This window comes from Panthera leo, chromosome C1 (genome assembly GCF_018350215.1).
Source record: "Panthera leo isolate Ple1 chromosome C1, P.leo_Ple1_pat1.1, whole genome shotgun sequence".
NCBI lineage: Eukaryota > Metazoa > Chordata > Mammalia > Carnivora > Felidae > Panthera > Panthera leo.
Genome location: NC_056686.1, coordinates 1176460 through 1198192, shown reverse-complemented (window position 1 = coordinate 1198192; position 21733 = coordinate 1176460). Strand labels below are relative to the sequence as shown.

Sequence of the window (21733 nt, the reverse complement as noted above, 5' to 3'; positions counted from 1 at the left end):
CACTGAAAAATAAATCAATGCAATTTGGTTTAAATGTCAGTTTCTTCAAGAACCTGATGTTTCAGTTACAAATAATTGAAGCTCCTTTTTAAAAAGAAAATTCGACTCCCTCGAAATCAACTACTTTATGTGAAGGAAGAAGGCATTGTTACAATGGCGCAGAACCGTCCTCAGACTCTGATGGGTCCAGCTGAGCGCCTAGCTGGCAAACGTCTTGCCCGCGTCTTCCTTCCCCTTGTACGTCCTCTTGCCGTGCGTGAACGGGATGTACCGGTACTTTATCATGTGCTGGGGACAAACAGACGCATTTTACAATGGCTTCGTTCGTGATGAGGGTTTTCTCCAAATCTGAATCCTGCTCTTCTCTACGCACGGGGCAACGAAACCAGGATTCCGATAAGCTTCTGGTCCCCTCCCCACCAGCGACCCAGCAAAACCCTCCAGGGCCCGCGGAGTCGGCGGAGCTCCTTGGAAATGCCAAGAGTGGGGGGAAAGGTTTTAAAACCCCTTACATGCAGGAAGGGCTAGGGCTGGGCCGGGGCCCCGGGATGGGAGGTGCCTGGACCCTGCTGATACCCAGGGGGGTGGCGGACAAGCCGCCCTGGGATCTGTTTGAGGGCAACGTCGGCATGACACGCGGCTACTGTGGTGGGCCCTGGGCCCTGAGCCCCCAGGACGATGGGCCGGTTAGGACGGCACAGCAGAACCGAGGGCCTTTCCCACCTGGCCCCCAAAGAGCCGTCTGCTTAACGGCTGGACTGTGGGGCAGATTTGAGTTGGCCACCTTGATGAGAAGGGGCTGTGCCCTGTCCCTGTTGCAAACCTGCACGAAGCTTCACGACGCTCCGAGTACAGGGAAGATCCAAGCGGGCCCTCCGCTCAGCACCTCCCAGCGCCGCAGCGCCCGCGTGCTCACCTTAATTTGCCTCTTCATGGTGATACAGAAAAGCATGATGAAGTACATCACCAGGATGGGCCAGAACACCGGGACATTGAAAGCCTCAAAGAAGGTACAGGCCATGGCCACGAGGATGCCCTTGGTCGCCGCGTGCCTTAAAGCAGGGGAGGAGGTCAGTGCCACCTGGGGCCACGGCAGCATCCCCACTTGGGGCAGCAGTGGCCTGGCATGCACCGCGCTTCCTCAGTCCCTTGAGAGTCCCGTTTTCTTCCGAAATCACAAAGGGTGTGAAACGCTACCGCTCGTGACAAAAGCTCGAGGACAACTCGGGGGCCTCGGGTCTGTCGCGTGGAACGAGCCCCACCCGGGGCCGCGCATCGCTGAGGGGATCCCGGCGGCTCCCTCCAGCTCAGGGCCCGGCCCACCGACTCAGGGACCTACTGAAACCCCTCCCTGGCTCTCCCTCAGCGGCAGGACAAAGGCAGACTTCCCTGGGGGGGCTGCAGGGCCATCCCACCCACGATCTGCTCCCTCCCCAGGCAGTGCCCTCGCTCCGGCACGCCCTGCGCCCCCATCCAGCGGGTGGACCCCTGCGGAGGGCCCGCCCCGCCCCCACACACATCAGGGACGCAAAGTAAAGGTGTGGCAGCTTGTTCCCTTCGGGTTTTTGCTCCTAATGCTGTGGGAGTCACCTGTCCACGTGTCACACTCCTCCTTGTGCAACAGCACACAGACGTCACCGCCTCCCGGAGGTCCCATCCCAGCCCGGTCCCGAGCACAGCACTCCCGGGGACAGCAGACGTCCCCAAGGCCGCACCTGCCCTGGAGGGGCCCAGCCCTGCTGCCGTGTGTGGGGTGGCACCCCTCCCTCCTGAGCTCCACGTCTGCAACGTACCCGGGACCCTCTACCCCGAAGCAGCTTCTCTTGCGCTCGTTTCAAGGAGTACTGGTGTTACCTGGCAACCGGGAGAAGCCCCCCCGGCACCGGGCTGTCCCACAGAGGCTTCTGTGACCTGCCCCGTGCCCCGCCAAGCACAGCACTCACTAGGAATCAATGCCCAAAGCACACAATGAAGCTCTCGTCTCTTTAAGAAGCCGCTGCCGGCCCACTGGAACCAGAACCTCTGTTCTCGGTCTCGTCACACTGAGGACAAGCCTTTCTCAACTACCCTAAGGAATCACTCACCAAAACTTAAACTCCGGAAGCCTTCGAATAAAGGGCCGGAACTCCTCATTCTGTTTGGTTGGTAACGAAGGGCCGTCATCTGAAAGGCAGAATGTCAGCGAAATGGAGCATGGGTCTCCTCCGTCTGGCTCCACCTGCGTTTATGAGTTTGTCCCCACAGCTTCTGAATGAGCAGGCCCACCGTGTGAGGCACAGATTTATGTTGCTCAACCAAACACAACACAGAATCTTCACCGATTGAGAAATCAACTTACCGTGGGGCCCCTGGCTGGTTCAGTCAGCAGAGCGTCTGACTCTCTCTCGGCTCAGGTCATGATCCCAGGATGATCCCAGAATCATGGGATCGAGCCCCACGTTGGGCTCTGGGCTGAGCATGCAGCCTGCTTGAGATTCTCTCTGCCCCTCCCCCACTCAGGCACGCGTGCACACGCACTCTCTCCCCCACAAAAAAAAAAAAAAAAAAGCAGGAGACGGGTGGGAGGGAGGGAGGGACGAGGGGGGAGGGAGAGATAGAGACACAGAGAATCTTAAGTAGGGTCCATGCTCAGCACAGAGCCTGACAAAGGGCTTGATCCCACGACCCTAGGATCATGACCTGAGCTGATATCGAGAGTTGAACGCTCAACCGACCGAGCCACCGGGGTGCCCCTAGAATTTCTTTTTAGGACAAACTCCTGCACATCTTAGTCACATAAATGCCGTGGCGCACGCCAGTGGTCAGGCACGCGCCAGCCGGGCTCACGCAGGAGACGCATGAAGCTGGGTCCGCTCAAGAGTCCCGCTCAGGATGGCTGCCCTCCACTCGGAGCCCAAGCAGTCAGGCCGCCCCACCCTCCCTGCCCGGCTACCCACGAGGAAACTGGGGCCTACAGAGGAATCTCTCAATCACCTAATTCCCCCAAATGACAGCAAATGAAGTGCTGTTTCCTTTACCGTTTTCATTAAACAGCCCACAGGAAAAAGCCACAGGCTTCTGGTCACAGAGTGAACATTCTGGAGAAAATGTCTAGCACTCAGGAAGCATCACAAGGAGGGTCACGTGAGTGGGCAGCTGCATCTGAGTTTTTACAACAGTGGTGACGGACGTGCTGGCAGAGTGACCGACCCCCCAATCTGCCTGTGTGCCCCCCCCCCGGGCCGGCCAGTCAGGTGTGGGCTTGGCTCCCCAACCTGGCCCGGGGATGCCCAGGAGCAGCATGAGACGAGAACTTTTCAACCCATCATCCCGGATAATCAGACAGCGCTGCCCTCAACGGGCCATCAGCGGTCAAGACTCAGGTGGCCTCTGCCGGTCACAGCAAGCTGCCCGTGAAGACTTCTGGTTTCCCAGGAAGGGGGCCGACTCATCGAGTGTAGACAGGGCTCACACGGGCTGGCTGTCAGGCAAGAGTGCCAGCCCTGCCCCACGCGCTCCACCACAGGGCCTCGGACGAGTCCCACAACCCTGCGTGCCTCCCTTCCCTGGTCTATAGATCAGAGGGACGCGAGGACTTGACCCACGCATTTACAGAGGTTTAAGGACTCGTTCTACGCACAAATTTGTCATCACCAAGGTTCTACGTACATTTTAAACACCAAGAGGACGGTCTCAGAAGTTCAGATTTCAAATGAGGCGACTGTGAAGTACACAAAACCACAACCCTCCCGAACAAACAGAGCCAAGCGGACAATCTCTGCTCTACCTGAGTCTTCCATCAAGGAAGGATCCACTTTCGGAGAAAGAAAAGCTATGAAAAGGTTGAGGTGGTAGATCCCCAAGGCGTAGGTCACGATGTACCAGCCCTGCAAGAGAAGGAGGCACGGTCAATGGCATGCCCCGACACCGCCCCCGGACCCCATCCCGGCCTACCGTGCCGTGAACTCCTGACCTCGGGTGAACCGAACCTCGGAGTATTCACAACTGACGTACAGGAGGAGGGGCAGCTTTTGTGGCAACAGGCGACAAAGAGGCACAGTGGACACCCACCATGGCAGTTGACCTCAAATGACTTTGTGAGCGTGACCGTGGACAAGCCACGGCCCAAACGGAGAACTTCTCCAAGGGTCGAGCTGGATGCACGTGGCACCCGAAGCCAGCAGCTCCCCATCAGGAGCACAGACGAAAAGGAAGATTTTCGCGAAGCCACACGCCTGAGTTGTGCCACAGCCCCGGCAGGTACGGACCGGGCACCGAATGGCACCGGCGTGCACGCCCCGATGGCCACCTGAACCAGAGTCCAGGACCTGAGCCGTCACTCAGGACGTGCCGGCCATCGGCCCTCCTGGTAGGCCCCTCGCGCCACCATCACCACACACTGGTCACGAGTGTTAATAACCTTCGCCCGGAAAAATCCAGAACCGGAAAATCCGGAAGTCGAGAATGAGGTTCAGGGAATGCTGTGGAGCCAAACCCTCCTCGGGACGTGCAAACAAACGGAAGCACACGAACCTGTGCCAGGTTTACCCAACGGGACCAAGACCCACGGTGCTACCGACTCCAAAAGCCTAAACGACTTGCACGCAAGCAAAAACTCCTCCGCCTTCCTATTTTTCAAGTCCGGAAACCACTGACTAGATGTGGAAAGCCGACGGTCTCCTGCCGGCGTGCCTTCCTGAGAGCGACGCCACAGCAGGTGCGAACTCGGGTTTAGAGGACGGTACGGTGAGCCTGCGTGAGGTGCGCCCCCGTCCCGCCAGCACCCCGAAATCAAGGTCTCCGGGTCGTTCTGTCCGTTACAGAATGAACCAAGTTCCCATTCAAATGACAAACCTAGAAACAACCGCGGTAAATCTGACATCAGCCTCAGAGCTGCTGTGCAGTCCTGCTACGGGGAACCACAGAACGGCCCCCACGGCCCCACGCGGAGCCAGCGTCAGGCTCGCATACAGAAAACATGCACGGGCAACAGTATCCGGGAACAAAGAGGCTACACTCAGTTCAAGTGAGAATTTCCCACAGCAGTGGACACGTCGTAGAGCCCAGGACACAAGCGTGTTGACCGGTGGGCCCATGTCCTCCTACGTCCTGGAAACATCTGGAACGGAGGCATTTGCTTTAAAGGAGGAAACGCCTTTCCAGCTACAGAGGAGAAAAGACTGTGGACGAGGCCTTCAACCTTCCTTCCTCCAGATGTAAGGGGACATCAGATACCCCACACCCGAGGCCTACAGAGAATTCGCACCCAGGAACAGGTGGGCACTGGAGAACACATACACGGCAAAGGGGATGCCTGGGGACATCACCCGAGCTGAAGAAAGGTCCTTCAAACCCACTTCCAGTCACTAGGTCTCAGACTCAACAACCCACTCTCTCTCCTCGGCCTCCTGAAAGGGAACTTCAGAGGAACAGCTAAGCCCTCAGGATGCTCAGGGCATGAGGTGGCTGATCCAGAAGGTTCTTCTGTCACCCCGGGGTCTCTTGTGCCAGGAGTCCCAAGGCAGGGTCAGAGGGTCCACTGTGCACACCAGGACCGGTGGAGTTTCACAGGCCCCAGGAGGATGTCAAGATTGTCCTGGGAACTCTAGCCACAAGGTATGACAAACTTAGGGTGAACTGCAGACAATCCAATTTTAAAACACAGTCACTGCAATTTTTCTTACATTTAGTCCTTACCTGAAAAATGACTTATTAGAAACCTCCTCCTCCAGAGACAGAAGGAAAACCGACACCCCACCCCGAGACCACGTCTGGGCAGCGTGCAGCCGGCCACACCCACCTGCAGCAGGTAGACTCGAATCATGTACACGAAGCTCAGGCCCAGCGTCACCACCCATCGCACGGCCGTGTAAGGCGTGGACTTGTCTAGCCAGGACTGATAGATCTAGAAAGACAAGAGTTCACATGCACCGCACAGACCCCGCGATGCCTGCTGCGAGGCAGCAACGCTTCCTGTAAGCGTTGGCTGCCGGCTTTTAAGTTACCAGCGCAAAGCAGTGACTACGATTAACCCCAAACTGCAATCACTCCCGAAACAGGCCCACCCCTTAAGCGAAAACACGACAGAACACTCTCTCTTAGCAGACGGTCCCACAGCATCAGCCTGAGCAGTCGTTTTGAGGACACCTAACTTCACCCCAAGGGCACTGGGAGAGCGTATGCCTTACACGGGTCCCAAAGCCCCCACCTCCCCCTGCCCCGAGCTGGCCTCAGCCCTGCCCAGCAGCCCCGGGCGGACCTTGCCTCAGCCCAGTCAGCCACAGCCTGACCCCTGGCGGGGTGGAGCTTACATACAGTGGGCACCAAGCGGTGAAGTTTCCGGAAGGATTCCTTGGTTCTACCCATACATTCATGTGTGCAAGCACGTGTAATTAGCAGACATATGTGCACTGTCTAATTTTCACTTTCAAATTAATTTTAACCTGTAAGCTTTTAATTTTCTATGAAAAATGTCAATCATTCATAGAAGTAAAAGTACCCGTCACCCGGCTTCAGTAATTATGAAGCTTCCCAAATGCTTTTTCATTTTAAAAACAGATATGCTTTTGATTCTGAGTCAAAACATCAGTACGTGCAATTGTTCACCGAATCAGACCTCTGAACCCTGTGTGTGTGTGTGTGTGTGTGTGTGTGTGTGTGTGTGTGTGTGGCCCCAGGCACCGCTGACCGCAGCAGGCCTCAGCCCACAGCTACAGCCTGAAAATCAAGTACAGAGCTGGGTGAGGGGGCCTCAGAGCCCCCCGGCCAAGTGGATGGGGAGGTGGGCGGCCAGGAGACAGGACGGTAAGGGCACAGCCATGCCACCCAGGAGCTAAGAAGTGTTTTCGTATTTGTAAAAGCTGTTGGGGAAAAGCAAAGAAAACAGGTGAACGGCAGAGAGCATATGCGGCCCCCAGGCCTAAACCTCTGCGTGGCCCTTCACGGAAGCACAGAAGACACGAGCACGCTGGCAGCACAGGGAAGGTGCGAAGGGAGGCTGGGGACAGGTCCGCCGCCCTCTTCCTGGGCGCGCCAGCGGCCAGCACGCTCCCAGTCGGCAGGAATCCCATCCGGCCCATTCAACTACCCGCTCCAACTACAGAGAAACCAACCTGCCCAAGTCTTGTGAAGAATCTGTACACCACAGAAGGTTTCCCATGGACAGAATCTCCCACGCTGTCACCTTCAGACATCCTGTACCTGAGAAACACACAAATGACTTCAAATTAAAAAAGCACTCGAGGATTGCATCACTTTACCCCACTTTCATCGATACTACCAAGCACATTTTCTGTCTTGACTGTTTCTTTCTTCTGGGTGTCTTTACCACAAGCTGTCCACGGGACAGACGCGACCAAGAGGCCCCGGCGGAGAGCCAGCCCGGCACGCACCGGGGACTTTTGTTCCCGCTCACGTCACCTGGACCGCACTCCTCCCGCCGGCCCCCAGGAGCAGCCCTCGCCAACCGTCAAGTCCTGTGGACACAGCTTCCCTGGGGCCGCTGCACCGACGCCTCCTTCCTCTGCTCTATTCCCAGGGTTCCCCTCGGCATCCCCTCTTCTCCAGGCGTGCCCTGCTCTCCACCCAGGCTGCTCCCCAGGGCACTGGCAGACGGCTGTGCACGGCCTGGGCCTCCACTCCGTGAACAGGGAAATGCCACACAATTCCCAGGGAGGGAGCCCACGGCCTGCACCCCAGCTCCTCATCTGTAAGCAGAAGGGATCCTACCCACTCCCGCCTATTTCCACGTGCCGTGCCGTCATGGGTTCCGTGAGGAATTAACCGATGAGAACCCAGATAGCCACCCGAAGCAGCTTTATCGCCATCTCACTGAGGAGGATCGAGTCTCAAATAGTTTAAGCCACTGACCCAAGGTCAGGAGCAGCTCGCCTGACCTCGGCTTCTCCATCTGGGCACGCCGCTGCCCGAACCAGAGGTCCCAGGTGCTGATGAAGACACCAGGCCAGGGCTCGGCGCTGCCCCCCGAACCTGTGCGCGGCACCCTCCCAAACGAGTCTGCGTTAAAGCTAACTGTGATTCCGTAACACTAGGTCCTGGAGCGGACGTAAGGACGGGTAGAGGGCCAAAAGTGTCACGGAAGAAATGCCCTGTGCCCTCACGGGAGACACAGGAAGTGCAGTCGCACAACTGAACCCAGCAGAAAGGTAGCCCCCGGCCCGCCTCTTCAGGGGGTGCGTTTGTACGTTCCGAGAGAGAATCCCCCACGGCTGGCCTCCCTGCGTAGGCCAAAGCCAGGCCAGCAGAAAGCTACATCAGTAACATTCCTGTCCTGTGGATCCTCGTGGGTGTTCCCTTCTTCCATGTTTCTACGGCCAAAGTGTCCACCATCAAAACGTCCACCTGAACGGTGCCAGAAGAGCCGCGTTAGAGAGGACGCGCTCCTGCCTGCAAGAGGGATGTGCAGAACCCCTTCCAACACACGTTAGCGAACTTCTGACCGTCTGGCCAGCAACACAGACAGCGTCACGTGACTCCCTATGTCTCGATGAAAGTCACCGCCCCAGTAACATTAAGGAAGTGAACTGTTAGAGAGCAGTTCTGTCACCTTCTGGCGGTAGGACCTGAGCGACACCTCATTCCGATGTGTGAAAGGGGGCGACAGCACCTTGGCCCCTGACTCCAAGGCTTCTGGCCGGGAGTTACCAGTCAGCTGCGTGGGCCCCCAGGGCCTGGCAGAGAGAGCCTCCCTCGGACGTGCCAGCCCTGTCTCTGGGATAGGGCCACCCTAACCCAGCTCCTCTGTCTGTGAGCCTCTTCCCCTGCTCAGGCTGAAGGCCACCTCTTCAGAGAGGCCCTCCGGTCAACAATCTCTAGTCACTCATATCACCTGGTTTTTATTCTGCGTGACAACCATTTTCTGATTTTCCTCACTTCTTGTTTTCTTATTAGAATGCAAGCTTCTTCAGGGGGAACCTTGTCTGGACCACTGCTGGGCCCTGTCACCTAAAAGGGCCAGTTCTGTAGCACTTAGTAAATTACCTGTTGAACTGTTTTCAGTCAGAAGGAAAACAAAGCAAAAAGCACTTTAACAAAACCCTTCCAAAGAGGGTCCTGCCTGAAACTGCACACGACTGTCTCTGTGCCCAGTTCTGGGGCCCTTCCCTGCCCCAGAGCCCGCACTCCTCAAACAGCAAGCATGGCCCTTACAGGATTGCATCCTGCCAGGCACGGGGGGGGGGGGGGGGGGGGGGGGACACGACGACACACTTCGCCCTCCTCCCTTATTCCTCCTAGGTCCGAGACGTGAGAGTTTCACCTGCAACCTCTGGGGCCGTTCCCTCCGCTGAAATGCCCTTCCAGACGTCACCTACTCATTCTCAGCAAAACCGCATTCCCCGGCCAGCGCTCCTCCCGCCCCTGGGCGTGCCCATCTTGGACGTCCGCACCTGGCCCTGACCACAGTGCACCTGGCCGGGGTCACCTCCCGCGCTCAGCAGGATCTGGGTCTCAACCGCCGAGGGCTCTGTTCACCCACGGGGGATTCGATCCCGCAGGCCCACGAACTGACAGCCCAACCCCGCTGAGAGGAGCGAGCCTCGGGAAAACTTCCAGGGCTCACAGGCCGCTCTCCTCTCGGGACTCGAGGGAGCGCCCCGAAGAACGTTCACCGGCGAGGGCGGCTGTGGGCTGCGCGATCCCCGGCGCGGGAGCACCGCCGGGTGCAAAGTCGGCTTGGAGAACTTCGACTTTTGCGGCCGTAATTTGCAATGTTTCCAGATATCACCTTGGGCAACCTAACTCTTCATTCCGACGCTTTCCTACCCACCCCCTACAGACAAGCCCCAGTGTCGAGCGAGGACCCGAGGAGGAAGGGTGGACGTCCCCGCTCGAGCCGGGGGTGGGCAGCCCACCCCGCCCAGGCCGCGCCCGCGGGCGGGGGCGGGAGGCGGTCACTGCGCGCCCCCGGAGCCGGGCCCCAGCCCCCGCCCGGCCTAGCACGCCGCCGCGCCCGCACGGCCCCCGCCCCGTGCCTGGCCCAGCCCGCCCGGACTCCCGCCGTCCGTCGGCACCTCGCCGCTCCCTGCGGTCGAGCGCGGTCTCCGAGGGCCGCGGGAAGGAGGACGCGGGCAGGCGGCCGCGCCGGCGCTTCGCACGGTCCGGGAAGGGACAGCCGAGCACTTCCGCTCTGTCCTGTGCGGCACCGCCTCCGGAGCCTCCAAGATGGCCGCCGGGGCGGAGCCGAGAGCCTCCAACCATTTCCGCTTCCGGCGCGGGCGCCAAGGCCGTTGGCGGGCGATCCCCCTCGGCGGAAGGGACGTCAGCGGCGGAAACGCGCTGTGCTGCGCATGCGTATTTGCGTCCGGGGGCGCGGGGGGGGGGGGGGGGTGTGCTCCGGGCCTGCACAACTCCAGTCCAGAGATTGCTATCGCCCAGAGGCTGGCCCACGAGCCAATGGAAGAGAGCTTTGCTGGTTGCTAAGGAAACCCCAAGCGGCAAGATGGCAGCCGCCGGCCATGGGAGCCCGAGCTCCAGCCTGCCTCGCCGGGACCCACCGAGGCCGCCGCGGGACGGTAATGGCTGTAGGCCGGGACCGGGCCTCCGTGCGCGGCGGGAGGGAGACGCCAGGGTCCCAGCCGACAACCCCGGGGAAGCCCCGGTGTCCCGAGCCTGGGAGGGGGGGACCCCCGCGAGTGGGAGGGGTCCCGGGCCCGGCCCTGGACGCCCGGTTCCGAGGCTGGCGGGAGCTGCTCGTAGATGAGAAGAACCATCTTCAGGTAGTTCAGGTGGAGCCTGGGCCTCTTTACGGCAGGTGCAGGAGTCCAGGTTGCGCGGTGGAAACGGGGCTGGTGGGGAACTGGAGGGTTGCAGCTGCTGGCAGGACCCCTCAGATGTAAATGTGGGCTCTGTCCCGAGGGGACCAGAGGACCCTGGTGCGTTCGTGCAGAGGAATGGCGGGGCTGGCCCCTTCCCCTCAACCCTGTACCTCACCTTCCCCCAGCAGCTGTCTCCCAGACCCTCCCCAGGCCGCAGCCTCTCAAGGACCCTGTGCACGCATCCTGCACACTCCCCTCAGGGCCCAGAGACCATCCCTCTCTAGTGTCTGTTGATTGTCAGCGGGGTCACCTGTGTCACCACGTGCTCACACGTCCATTTGCTTTCCAACAATCAGGTTATGGTGTCTACGTGTACCCGAATTCTTTCTTTCGATATGAAGGAGAATGGAAAGGAGGAAAGAAACATGGTAAGAAATATCTGTGGCCCACTCCCACGCTTGCCACCTTGCACCGACAGCCCATTTCCTGGGGTGCCTGGGCGGGCAGGTGGCTGCAGGAGCAGCATTGCTGGGCCCCACGCTCCCTGTCATGAGAGTCAGAGGAAAGTCCCTGCAGGGCCCTGAGAGACCCCTCCGCCAACGCCTGCTGGCAGGCTCTGGGGCACCCTGGGCAGGGGAAGCCACAAGTGTAAAATCCTCCCCAGGGTTTTCATCTGTCTTGGCCAATGTGAAAATTGCCTTCATGGTTTACTTTTGACGATCAAGAAAATTACCTAGTTTTGAAACCAAACAAACAAAAACACCTCAGCATTAGAGAAGAGAAAGTGCCGAGTAAGAGGCGGGGGCGTCCTCCCCAGAGGTGGACCCAGACTTTCCTGCATTTAAGCATTTATGTTCACGGGCATGTCTGTCTGGGGATTCTGCCTTCTCATATCCTCTGCCCGTTTTTCTCCTGGAGAACTGGTCTGTTGGAATTTTTTTATATGAGTTCTTTTTGTGTCTACTGGCTCTTAGTGTTTTCTATATTTTTCACCTTTTGACTTGTGTCATTGTCACACAAGACATTTTTTGCTTTTGTCTGAAATCTTTGCTTCTCTTCCTCGAGGCCGGGCAGGGAGGCTTGTGTCTAAGACCTCATGGTTCCCCCTTTTATTTTTTTTTAAGTTTTTTTTTTTTTTATTTATTTAAGTAACTTCTACCCCAATGTGGGGCTCAAACTCACAACCCTGAGATCAAGAGTTACACACAGGGCACCTGGGTGGCTCAGTCGGTTGAGCATCTGACTTCGGCTCAGGTTATGATCTCCCATTCATGGGTTTGAGCCCCACGTCGGGCTCTGTGCTGACAGCTCAGAGCCTGGAGCCTGCTTGGGATTCTGTGTCTCCCACTCTCTGCTCCTCCCCTGCTCGTGCTCTGTCTCTCTCAGTCTCTCAAAAAATAAAACGTCCAAGGGATACAGGAGTACTGATGCATAGGGGCACTTGTACCCCAATGTTTATAGCAGCACTCTCAACAATAGCCAAATTCTGGAAAGAGCCTAAATGTCCATCAACTGATGAATGGATAAAGAAATTGTGGTTTATATACACAATGGAGTACTACGTGGCAATGAGAAAGAAAGAAATATGGCCTTTTGTAGCAACGTGGATGGAACTGGAGAGTGTTATGCTAAGTGAAATAAGCCATACAGAGAAAGACAGATACCATATGGTTTCACTCTTATGTGGATCCTGAGAAACTTAACAGAAACCCATGGGGAAGGGGAAGGAAAAAAAAAAAAAAAAAAAAGAGGTTAGAGTGAGAGAGAGCCAAAGCATAAGAGCCTCTTAAAAACTGAGAACAAACTGAGGGTTGATGGGGGGTGGGAGGGAGGGGAGAGTGGGTGATGGGTATTGAGGAGGGCACCTTTTGGGATGAGCACTGGGTGTTGTATGGAAACCAATTTGACAATAAATTTCATATATTGAAGAAAAAAAAAAGAAAAAGCCATTACAGGTATGATTGTGAATAATTTCAAGATGAGATCATCCTGGAGTAAGTTGAATCCTAAATCCAAAGATGAGTTTCCTCATAAGAGAAGAAAAGGAGAGATCACACAGAGGACAAGGCAATATAAGACAGAAATATAAACCGGAGGGGTACATCAGTAAGCCAAGAAAGGTCAAGGATTGCTGGCAAAATGCTAAGGGAGAAGTATGGAATGGATTTTCCTTCAGAGGCTGTAGAAGGAGCCAACCCTATCTACACCTTGATTTTGTAATTCTGGCCTGTGCCTACAGAACTGTGAGATAATAACTTTCTGTTGTCTTAGCATTCCATTTGTAATAATTTGTTATGGAAGAACACTAATACATATCTCATAAAACATCAGATTTTTTTTTCTGCTATAAATAAATAAATAAATAAATAAATAAAACGAAAGTTACACACTTCTCTGACTGAGCTAGCCAGACACCCAGTTCCCCTTTTTTAAATGTTTTCTTGAGTGCTGCCCTGCGTCACAGACTCCCCTTCGTCCCCAGTGCTGATGGAGGCCAGGTGACCATAGCGTCCCCACTGAAGAGGCCGGAGTGGGATCTCCTCTGCACTTCGATGGCTCTGCAGTCATCCTGGCTGAGATAGTGGGTGTTCGTAATGTTGCAGAAACATTTCTGTTGATAAGCGTGTATGTGGGTGAGTTTGCAGAGAGCAGGTGTGGGACCAGAGACGGAGCCAGAGACCTGAGAGCCTCAAGGCCTCGCGCCTCCCTCTGAGAAACGAGCCCGGCCACACACGTGTGCCAGCAGTCACTGCGACCTCGGTCTGACTTCACATCCTGATCTTTCCCCAGGTCGGGGGAAGCTGCTGTTTAAAGATGGGGGCTATTACGAAGGCGAGTTCACGGACGGGGAGATCACGGGGGAAGGCTGCCAGATCTGGGCCTCATCAGGTTAGCGGTGGGGACAGGTGCGGGCATGCTAACTCCTCCCTCATAAGCCATCTGCTCTAAGTTGTACCTGGCTTCCGGCGGCAGAAGGCCCCTCCGACTGTGAAATGTGGGCTCCTGGTTTCCGTCAGGTGTCCTGAGTCAGCAGAGCGTCCCCTGGGGCAGGGGCAGCCACGGCTCCAGGAGCTCAGACCCTCGCAGGCAAGCCTGGTGGCCGCTTGTCTGGGAGGGAAGGTTCACTCCACAGACTGACCCAGAGAGGCCTTTCCCTTGGGCTCACGGATGCCACAGAGAGGGTCGTCCTAGGACAGGTCTGCTCCCACAGGCGAGGAGGGGAGGGAACCGACACCCCTACGGTAACCAGGATGGCAGGGCCAGACCTACCCAATCATACCTTGTCTCGTCAGCCAAGGCGAATAAACGGTGCCTGCCGCCACTGACTGGGGACAGGAGGGTCTGACTGTTGACCCACCAAGGACACAGGCAACAGCTCTAACCCTGGATGCCTGTGCCCCTCCTCCTCTGCCCCAGGGAACACCTATTCGGGACAGTTTGTTTTGGGAGAACCTCAAGGACGTGGCGTCATGACGTACAGAGCTGGTGGATGTTACGAAGGGGAGCTCTCCCACGGCGTGAGAGAAGGTCTGACGGCCACCAGAACCCCCTGAGTGTGGCAGGGTGCTGTGTGGGGAGCCCTGGACACCAGCACCCCTCACCAAGATCTGACTCGGGGGGCCCGCGTAGGCTCAGGAATCTGAGCTTGCGCAGGGAGCCTGACATGCACCCGGGCCCGGGAGCCTTTCCCCCAGTTCCGTGTGGGGGCCGTGGCCCGGGGACCCCGTGTGCTGTGGCCGTGACAAGGGTCGTGCGTCGGTTAACCACCACTGTGGTTTAAGTCCAGTGGCTAAAGACAACCGCGACTTAATTGTTTGCCCACAACCCCAGGCGTCCGCGATCTGGCCCGGCCCTGCGGGGAAAGCTTCCACACTCACGCGGGGTCTCCCCTCCAGCCGCAGTGACAGCACTCGAGCGGGGCTGGTAGCTCCCGGGCCCTCCTGGCCTAAAAGCCTCGGGGCTCCTGGGGGGCGAGGAGGTGCAGGCCCTCCGAGGTCACGCTGCTCACAGAGCGAGTCAAGAGGCCACGCTTGGGGGGAAGCGGACTCTGCCCCGAGGGGGCGGTTGGGGGTGGCGTGCGTGCCCCCGAGGCCCAAAGACCAGAGCGCTCGCTGCTCTGGAAGACCAGCACCCAGAACCGGGCCAAGAGGCCGCGAGGTCCGATGGCGCCTTCGCGGTGTCCGCACGCATTCCCGAGCTGTCCCGAACGACACAGTGAAGCCCTGTCCTCACGAGCGCGTCCTCTGGCCTCTAGGCCGAGGGCCTCTGAGTCTGTTACTCGGGGCCCAGCCCTGCTGTTACGTCTGTGAGGGGCGGCTTTCCCACAGGCTCACGTGCACACCTGCAGTGGCCAGGCCATGGTGTGGGCCCCGCCACACAGCAGGCACTCCGGCCTCAGACTCCGGGGGGGGGGGGGGGGCTGGGGTCCTTAAGTGACACCCTCCCACCCTCACTCAGGACCTTCGAGAGCCGGACCCCAGAGCCACTTCCATTGGGTGGCCGCTGGGGCCACCCTAAATCGAATCTGCCCTTCCTGCCCCGACGGCCCTGGCCTGGGAGGACGGCCTGGCTCCCGGGGCCCCGCCGACCCCAGCTTTCTTCCCGACCCGCCCGCCCTCAGGAGGCCCGCAAAGCCCCTTCGGGGATGTAGGTCCACCTGGCAGGACGCAAGAGGTGACACTGGGTGCCTGGGCTCACTCCCTAGGATACGGGCGTCTGGTGGACCGGGACGGACAAGCCTACTGGGGGTGGTTCCACGACAACCAGCGACACGGCCAAGGACACATGGTCTTCCGGTGAGTACGCCACCCGTCTGTCCCCGGCCCCCAGCGCCGGTCCACGAGGTTCGGTCTGAGTTCTTGGTAGGATTCTGACCGTTCTCTCAGTTACGGACATGGCTCGCGGGGCGTGCAGGAGAGAAGACGTCCCGGGAGGCGGGTGCGGGGCCCTGGCCGGAGGACGAGCCAAGGCTTCCACGGCAGCAGGCCTGCCTGCCTGCCTTTAAATCCGGCGGCCGCGGCTCCGCGCAGGTCCCCCCCCCCCCCCCCCGCTTCTCCGGTAGGCTCTCCAAGTCTCACTCACCTGGGGGGCCAGGCGAGCGGGCGCCAAGGCCACAGCCCCCCGCCACCCCCCCGCCCGCAGCAGGCCCCGGCGAGGCAGGAGCTCACGCCATCTGCTCAGAGCCTATTTTCGCCTCCGTCCCGGTGGCGCTTGCTGAGCCCCGGTCGGAGGAGCCGGTCTGAGTCAGCGCCGCCACCTGGCTCTCCCCAGGCTGACGGCAGCCCCTGTGTTTGTGTCCCCAGGAACGGTGACGAGTACGAAGGCGACTGGGTCCGGGACCAGCGTCAGGGGCACGGGGTGCTGTGTTGTGCCGACGGCTCCACCTATGAGGTATCTGGGGACCTGGCGGGACCCAGGCCCTCTGTGCTGGCCTCCGGAGTGTTCCGGCGCGTGTCAGTGCTACCCCTCCTCCCAGCAGGGGCCCGGAGGGCTGCGGTGAAGGGCCCCGGCCAGTACCTTTCCTGACTGGCTCCTGAGGTGCCATAACCCGCACTGTCGCCTGTGGAAATGAGGTGAAATTTCTCAGTCCCTTGAGGATGCCCTCGGTGCGGGCGAAGCGGGTTTTGGTGAGGGGTGCCCCCACCGATAACGCGCGGAAGCGGACGAGGAGGCCCGTCCCCCCTCACCGCTGCAGGCACTGCCCCTCGGGTTTGACAGGGGGGCTACTCACTACGAGGGGTGGGGGAGAGAGACCCAGGCAGGTCCAAAGGCCTCGTCAAGACCCCAGAATTCATCATTCTTTTTTTTTTATGGACACTGGCCCGCATGCCTGGCCGGGAGCAAAGCGGGCAGAGCCAGGAATGCGTATCTCCGGTCGGCGGCCAGACTGGATGAGGGGCCCCGCTGGGTCTGCAGGCAGCTGGGTGGCCAGGGGCCCGGCCGTCTTCCCTGATGTGTCCTCGTGTGCGGGCGGGAGGAAGAGGGTATGGCAGGCCGGCTTGGGACGCCCTGGAGCCTCAGCGGGGTGGGATGTGTTCCGAGCGTCTCGGGAAGGGCCGGAGGGGTGACGCTCTGGTCTCTGTGGGAGAGGCCCGCCTGGCTCTTAATCGGAGCCACCGTCAGGAGAGGCGATGGGGCGCAGAGAACAGCATCAGGACGTTTCGGAGGTGAAGACGCGGCCGTGCTGACAGCTTGGCTGTTGAAGCAAAGGCCAGAGGAGAAGCAAGGACCCTCGGCTTCGGGACTGTCAGGTGGCAGTGGTGCCCAGAGCCGAGTCCCGCTGGGGGACAAACCACACAAGTGCGTGAACGTGGACACGGGCAGCTGGCGAGAGGCTGTGCAGCGCTAGGTGGGGTAAAAGCAGACGCACGGGTGGCCCCGGAGACGCCCCCAAAGATGGACCCGGGACCTGGTTCGGGCAGGGAGAGTCGTGGCATGCACGGGGGCTTCAAGACCAGACCGATGGAGCTGTCACCGTGGTTGTGACACGCCCACTAAACCCGGCTCTGGGAGCCCAGGTGCTGCTGCTCGCGGCTGCCCCTGCAGCGCCCTCTGCTGACGAAGCGGCACACCAGCCGGCCGACAGAGACCTCAAGGGGTCCGGCTTCCGCCCCACAAAGGCGGCCAAGAAGGGTGGCTCTGGGGCTGAGAGGCCATAAAATGGTCCCCGGCCCGGGGTGGAGACGGAGTGGCTGGGGCAGGGGCGGGGTGCCCGGACGCCGGCCTGTAGTGCGGGAAGCCCCACACGGCTGCCTTCCCTGCTCGTGAAGCAAGATCTGCCCCGGTAAGACCGCACCCAGGCCAGCGCCCCCTGTGCTCGAGGGGCCCCGCTCCACGTTGCTGCTGCCCTGCCGGCCTGGGCCGGTGTGCTTGGTGGTTTGCACCGCGCCCATTTGTAGGTGCTGCTGTGACCTGCTGTTTCTCCACGAGGGGACGTCCGGCCGGCCGTCCTTACGGGGCCACAGATCGTCCGCCTCAATTCTCCAGAGCTGCAAGGGAAGAGAAACGCAGGGCAGGCCCTCCTCCCAGGGTCCTCGCCCCCCCCGGAGTCACCTCCACAAATGTGCACGGCCACACCCCAGGCTTGGGGACACCAGAATCTGCCACTTGGCACCTAGGCCTCTCGCCACAGGCACCAGGATCTGTCCTCAGCCCTCGCCTCAGTTCTGCCCATCTTGTAGTTCAAGGGCCTTGTGAGTTCACAGGCCCAGAGGAGGCCTCCCACATCAGGGAGTCCCGGCTTGGAGCCCGGGCTCCCTCACATCCCTGTGACATTCGGGGGCAGCCGGCACAGCCTAGGACCCGGGTCAGGCTCCCCACGGCCGCACAGGGCCAGAGGACAGGGCAACACGCCCTTTAGAGCCCCCAGCACTTCCCTGTTTCTGGAGGCTTTTCTGGCCCTTGGACCCTCCGCCGCCTGCATGGCCTCCCTTCGGGGCTGTGGCTGCCCACCTGGGCCCTGCTCAGGCCTCCCCTGCAAGTCGAGGCTCCGCCAGGAGGGGACGGGCAGCAGCCCCCCCGCTCCCCGGGCTGACCCGGGACGCCTGCCGGGCGATCCACCAGGGGGCAGCCCAGCCCTGCCAGCAGCGTGGCCTCGGCAGGCCTGCCAGGGGCTTCTCCCACTCGGGAGACATCTTGTTCCGACTTGCGGGCCGGGAGCCGGGTCTCCGACAGAACCGCCCTGGGCTGCAGCTCCCGATGGCCAGGCTGCCTCGTCCAGAGTGAGGAGGTGTTTGCCTGGACAGTCGCCCCGTGGTGTCTCTGGCCACACCATCCCAGCCTGCAGACCTCGGGACTCACGCCCTTGAGGGAGATGGCGTGTCCTCGGCGTGGGGCGCCTCAAATGAGTGGAGGTGGAAGCCTGGTCCCTCCAGGCCGCGTCTCCCCGGGATGCAGACTTGTGTCTCTCCATTTCCTTTTGCTGGGCAGCGTCTCAACCTTCTGGAGCCTTCTGCCCAAGAACCTCGGACACTCCGCCTGCCCCCTGCAGCTCCAAGTGCTGCTGGGACACCCATCCTCCATCGTGCTGGGCGGTGTCCATTTGGGCAGCCCCCATCCGCACGTGATGGCAGGGACACGAGCAGCCACCTCCCCTGCGGTCCAGGCGCTGACCTGACGACCCGAGTGGCACACGGGTCCCGGAGGGAGGGCCGGCGCTGGGGTCCGTCCTCTGCCCTCCAGCCCCTTTCTAAGCTGGCTTCTAGCTGGCCGTGCGGACAGACGGACGGACGGGGCCAAAGGAGGAGGGCCGCGTCCAGGAGGGGGTGGGATCAGGCTGCAGCCACAGGGCGGCCTCAGGGCCCTCACTCGCAGCTGCCAGGACGCCTTTCGGACCGCCACAGAGTCCTCGCACGGTCTGGCGCCGGGCCTGGCCGATGAGGAAGGCGCGGGCCTCTCCGGGTGTAGGGACACCTCCCGCCCGACCTCTGACCTCCGGGCATCGGGAGTCACCCGGTGATCGGTAATCGGTAGACACGGAGCCGCCGCAGGGAGCGGGGCGCCACCCCAAGGCGCGTCTCCCGTGAGGGTGTGGGCGACCCCCTGGGCCCTCGCAGGGAAGGAGTCGGCCCTCTTGAAAACGACCTGTGTATCTCGTGAGATACCCCTGACCTGAAACGTACCGTCTTAACCACCAAGCGTGAAGTTCGGAGGTATCAAGCACGTTCACACAATTGCGCGGCCGTCCCCGCCGCCCATTTCCAGAACCTTCCACCTTCCCAAACGGACGCTCCGCCCCACGAAACACTGGCGCCCACCCCGCCACTCTCTCTGTGGATTTGACCCCCGCGTGTACTGCGCGTCCCCGGAGTCCTACGGGGTCTGTCCTGTGGGGACGGGCCGCTGTCACGGAGCACGGTGCCCCCGAGGGCATCTGTGTTCCTCCCTCTTCAGGGCCGGATGATCCTCCACGGCGCGGAGGGACCACGTCGTGTTCGTGCCTCCGTCGGCGGGCACCGGGGTGGCTCCCACCCCTCGGCTCCTCGAGCGCCTGCTGCCGTGCGCGTGGGTGGGCGCCCAGCCCTCACAGGGCCTGCGCCCGGCTCTGCGGCCGTGGACCCACCACGGGGACTTCTGGACCGCGGGGTAACTCACTGCTGGATGTGCGAGGAACTCCTCACGGTTCCCACGGCGGCTGTGCCACATTACTTTCCCACCAGCATCTGTTCTGGAAAATCTGCCCCAACCAGTGTGGGTGCCGTGCACAATAGTGGACGGGGCCTGGGGGCCGATAGCGCCGTGGGGGCGAGCCGCGTTCCCGCGGAGTGGAGGCAGGCCCGAGCTGTTCGCACAGCCGAGCGCTCCCTACCTGTGCGGCTGCGGCATGGTCCCCACCGGCAGCTGCTGGCTTCCGGGCTGTCCGTGCACATTGGCCGTGTTTCCGTGCTGGCTCTCCCAGAGGGAGGCCTGCTGGTCGGTGCACCTGCCTGCCGCAGGGAGCAGGTGGCCGGCCTTATGTGTGTCTTCACCTGCTGGCGGCTCCCCCGCGTCTGCAGGAGCGCCGGGGCCTTTGTGTCCCCACACCCCCCCTCGCAGTCCAGGGATGTGGGGCCGTGACCCCGGGGGGCGCTGCACGCAGGACAGAAGAGGCATCTGGGCCTTTTCGAGCACGTGTGGGAGGAGGGTCTGGGCTGCCGGAGCCTTCGCGGGAGCCAACGCCAGGCTACAGGCTCCACGTGAGGTTCAGATGTCCACAGACCTCAGAAACGGACGCGGGCAGGCAGCGAGAGCCACAGCTGACACCGTGAGATCCCGGGAATTTACAGCAAGGTCATGGAGGTCAAACATGACACCCTGTGACCCTGGTGTTCGGGAGACGAGAGTGGGGCGCACACCCATGCCACCGTCGTGCCAGCCTGTGCGGTCACTGCCACCCCTGCAGGCCGCCCCGCAAGCTGGGGACACCAGGGCTCCTGGACAGTCGCGGGGCCCGGGCAGGTGGCCCGCAGCCATTTCCTCATATGTGACCTGACCCCGGCCACCCCGACCTGGTCTGCGAACCCGTGACCTCAAAGGAAGTGGTCACCTGCTCCAGCTCCGAGGTTTGGCATGGCACGGGAGACCGCGAATGCCTCTTTGAGTGGCCGCCAGTGTGCCAGGCTGCAGATTCAGGGAGCACGGGGGAGGGGCCGGCACGGAAGCGATAACCATGAAAGCACAGCAACTTTTCCCTCCGAAAGAAAAGTCGCATCGGTTAAGCAGAGCGCTTCCTTAAATGAGAAGAGAGTCAGGCGCTTGTCTCACACAATTTATCCCCATCACTTGTGGGCACAAGCCAGGAATCTCTCGTCCCATTGGCCCCACTCTGTTCAGGGAGGCTCCAAACAGGCGGGTCCCATCCTGTGGAGCCCTGGGCGCCCAGAGGTGGGCCCAGCTGCCCAGTCCACAGCAGCACCCTCGGGGCCCTAGGGGAGTCCCGCAGCCGCGGCTGACAGGCGTGCCTCACCGTCGTCCCGCGGGACCGTCTCCTAACACCGGACCCCGTTCCCTCGGTCTTTGTGGTGTGGACACAGGCCCCGCGCTTCCTCCCGGGATGGCTCCCACCGTGCAGCAGCCCCGGCCTGGGCGCCAGCCGGCTCCCTGGGCGGAGGGAGCCCCCGCCCCGGGTGGAATGCACTCGCCCCTCCTCGTGGGGGTCCAGCCTCCTCCAGGAGACAGTTGTAGGAGGGGTGACTCGTGCTTCGGGCGTGAGTCGGCGGAGAAAGGGCAGGGCTCTCACAGGTATGATTTATGACATTAATTAGAAAAGGTCCCACGCTGGCTGAGTTGCATTGCACACCCGAGCGTGCTCGTCCCGGTGTGGTTCTGCACTGAAGCCGCGGAAGCCCAGCTGCCCCGGAGCTGCGGTCTGGGCTCAGGTTCTAGCAGGCGAGTTAAAGGTCGCTGGGGGACGGGGGCGCCTGTGCCCACGGGCCGCCCTCCTCCTCGGAGGCCCTGGTGTGGAATGACCCGAGAGTCCGATGCTTCCCAGGCAAGGCTGC

General features: G+C 60.6%; 2 protein-coding genes across 6 annotated transcripts in view; one reads left to right on the top strand and one right to left on the bottom strand.

The window, feature by feature from the left end:
• Window positions 1–110: 110 nt before the first annotated feature.
• RER1 (retention in endoplasmic reticulum sorting receptor 1) lies at window positions 111–10171 on the bottom strand. Of its 2 annotated transcripts, none has more exons than XM_042951374.1 (7): window positions 10011–10171; window positions 7092–7179; window positions 5780–5884; window positions 3767–3866; window positions 2085–2163; window positions 917–1052; window positions 111–288 (listed from the first exon to the last, which is right to left on the bottom strand). In XM_042951374.1, exons 2-7 carry the CDS (start codon window positions 7170–7172, stop codon window positions 199–201), a joined length of 591 nt encoding a protein of 196 aa, XP_042807308.1. In that variant the 5' UTR covers window positions 7173–7179; window positions 10011–10171; the 3' UTR covers window positions 111–198. The 2 variants fall into 2 exon arrangements, with proteins under 2 accessions (XP_042807308.1, XP_042807309.1); XM_042951375.1 differs by lacking the exon at window positions 10011–10171 and adding an exon at window positions 9257–9785.
• A 164-nt stretch (window positions 10172–10335) lies between these two features.
• Window positions 10336–21733, top strand: part of MORN1 (MORN repeat containing 1) — a 51737-nt gene continuing 40339 nt past the window's right edge. For 3 of the 4 annotated variants that reach the window (XM_042951864.1, XM_042951863.1, XM_042951866.1), the window contains exons 1-6: window positions 10336–10511; window positions 11111–11182; window positions 13545–13643; window positions 14172–14282; window positions 15460–15550; window positions 16058–16145. In XM_042951864.1, coding sequence (XP_042807798.1) covers window positions 10439–10511; window positions 11111–11182; window positions 13545–13643; window positions 14172–14282; window positions 15460–15550; window positions 16058–16145 — 534 coding nt within the window. In that variant the 5' untranslated portion in view covers window positions 10336–10438. The remainder of the gene's footprint in view (window positions 10512–11110; window positions 11183–13544; window positions 13644–14171; window positions 14283–15459; window positions 15551–16057; window positions 16146–21733) is intronic. The other variant, XM_042951865.1, reaches the window with a different exon arrangement.

What these genes read in the sequence shown, in the direction of transcription:
- RER1 (XM_042951374.1), bottom strand. Translation starts at nt 7,172, where the DNA reads ATGTCTGAAGGTGACAGCGTGGGAGATTCTGTCCATGGGAAACCTTCT. An exon ending in CTTCCGGAGTTTAAGTTTTG is followed by an intron (nt 1,053 to 2,084) that starts GTGAGTGATTCC and finishes CCCTGCTTTAAG; the next exon opens with GCACGCGGCGACCAAGGGCA. An exon ending in CCATGAAGAGGCAAATTAAG is followed by an intron (nt 289 to 916) that starts GTGAGCACGCGG and finishes GTTTGTCCCCAG; the next exon opens with CACATGATAAAGTACCGGTA.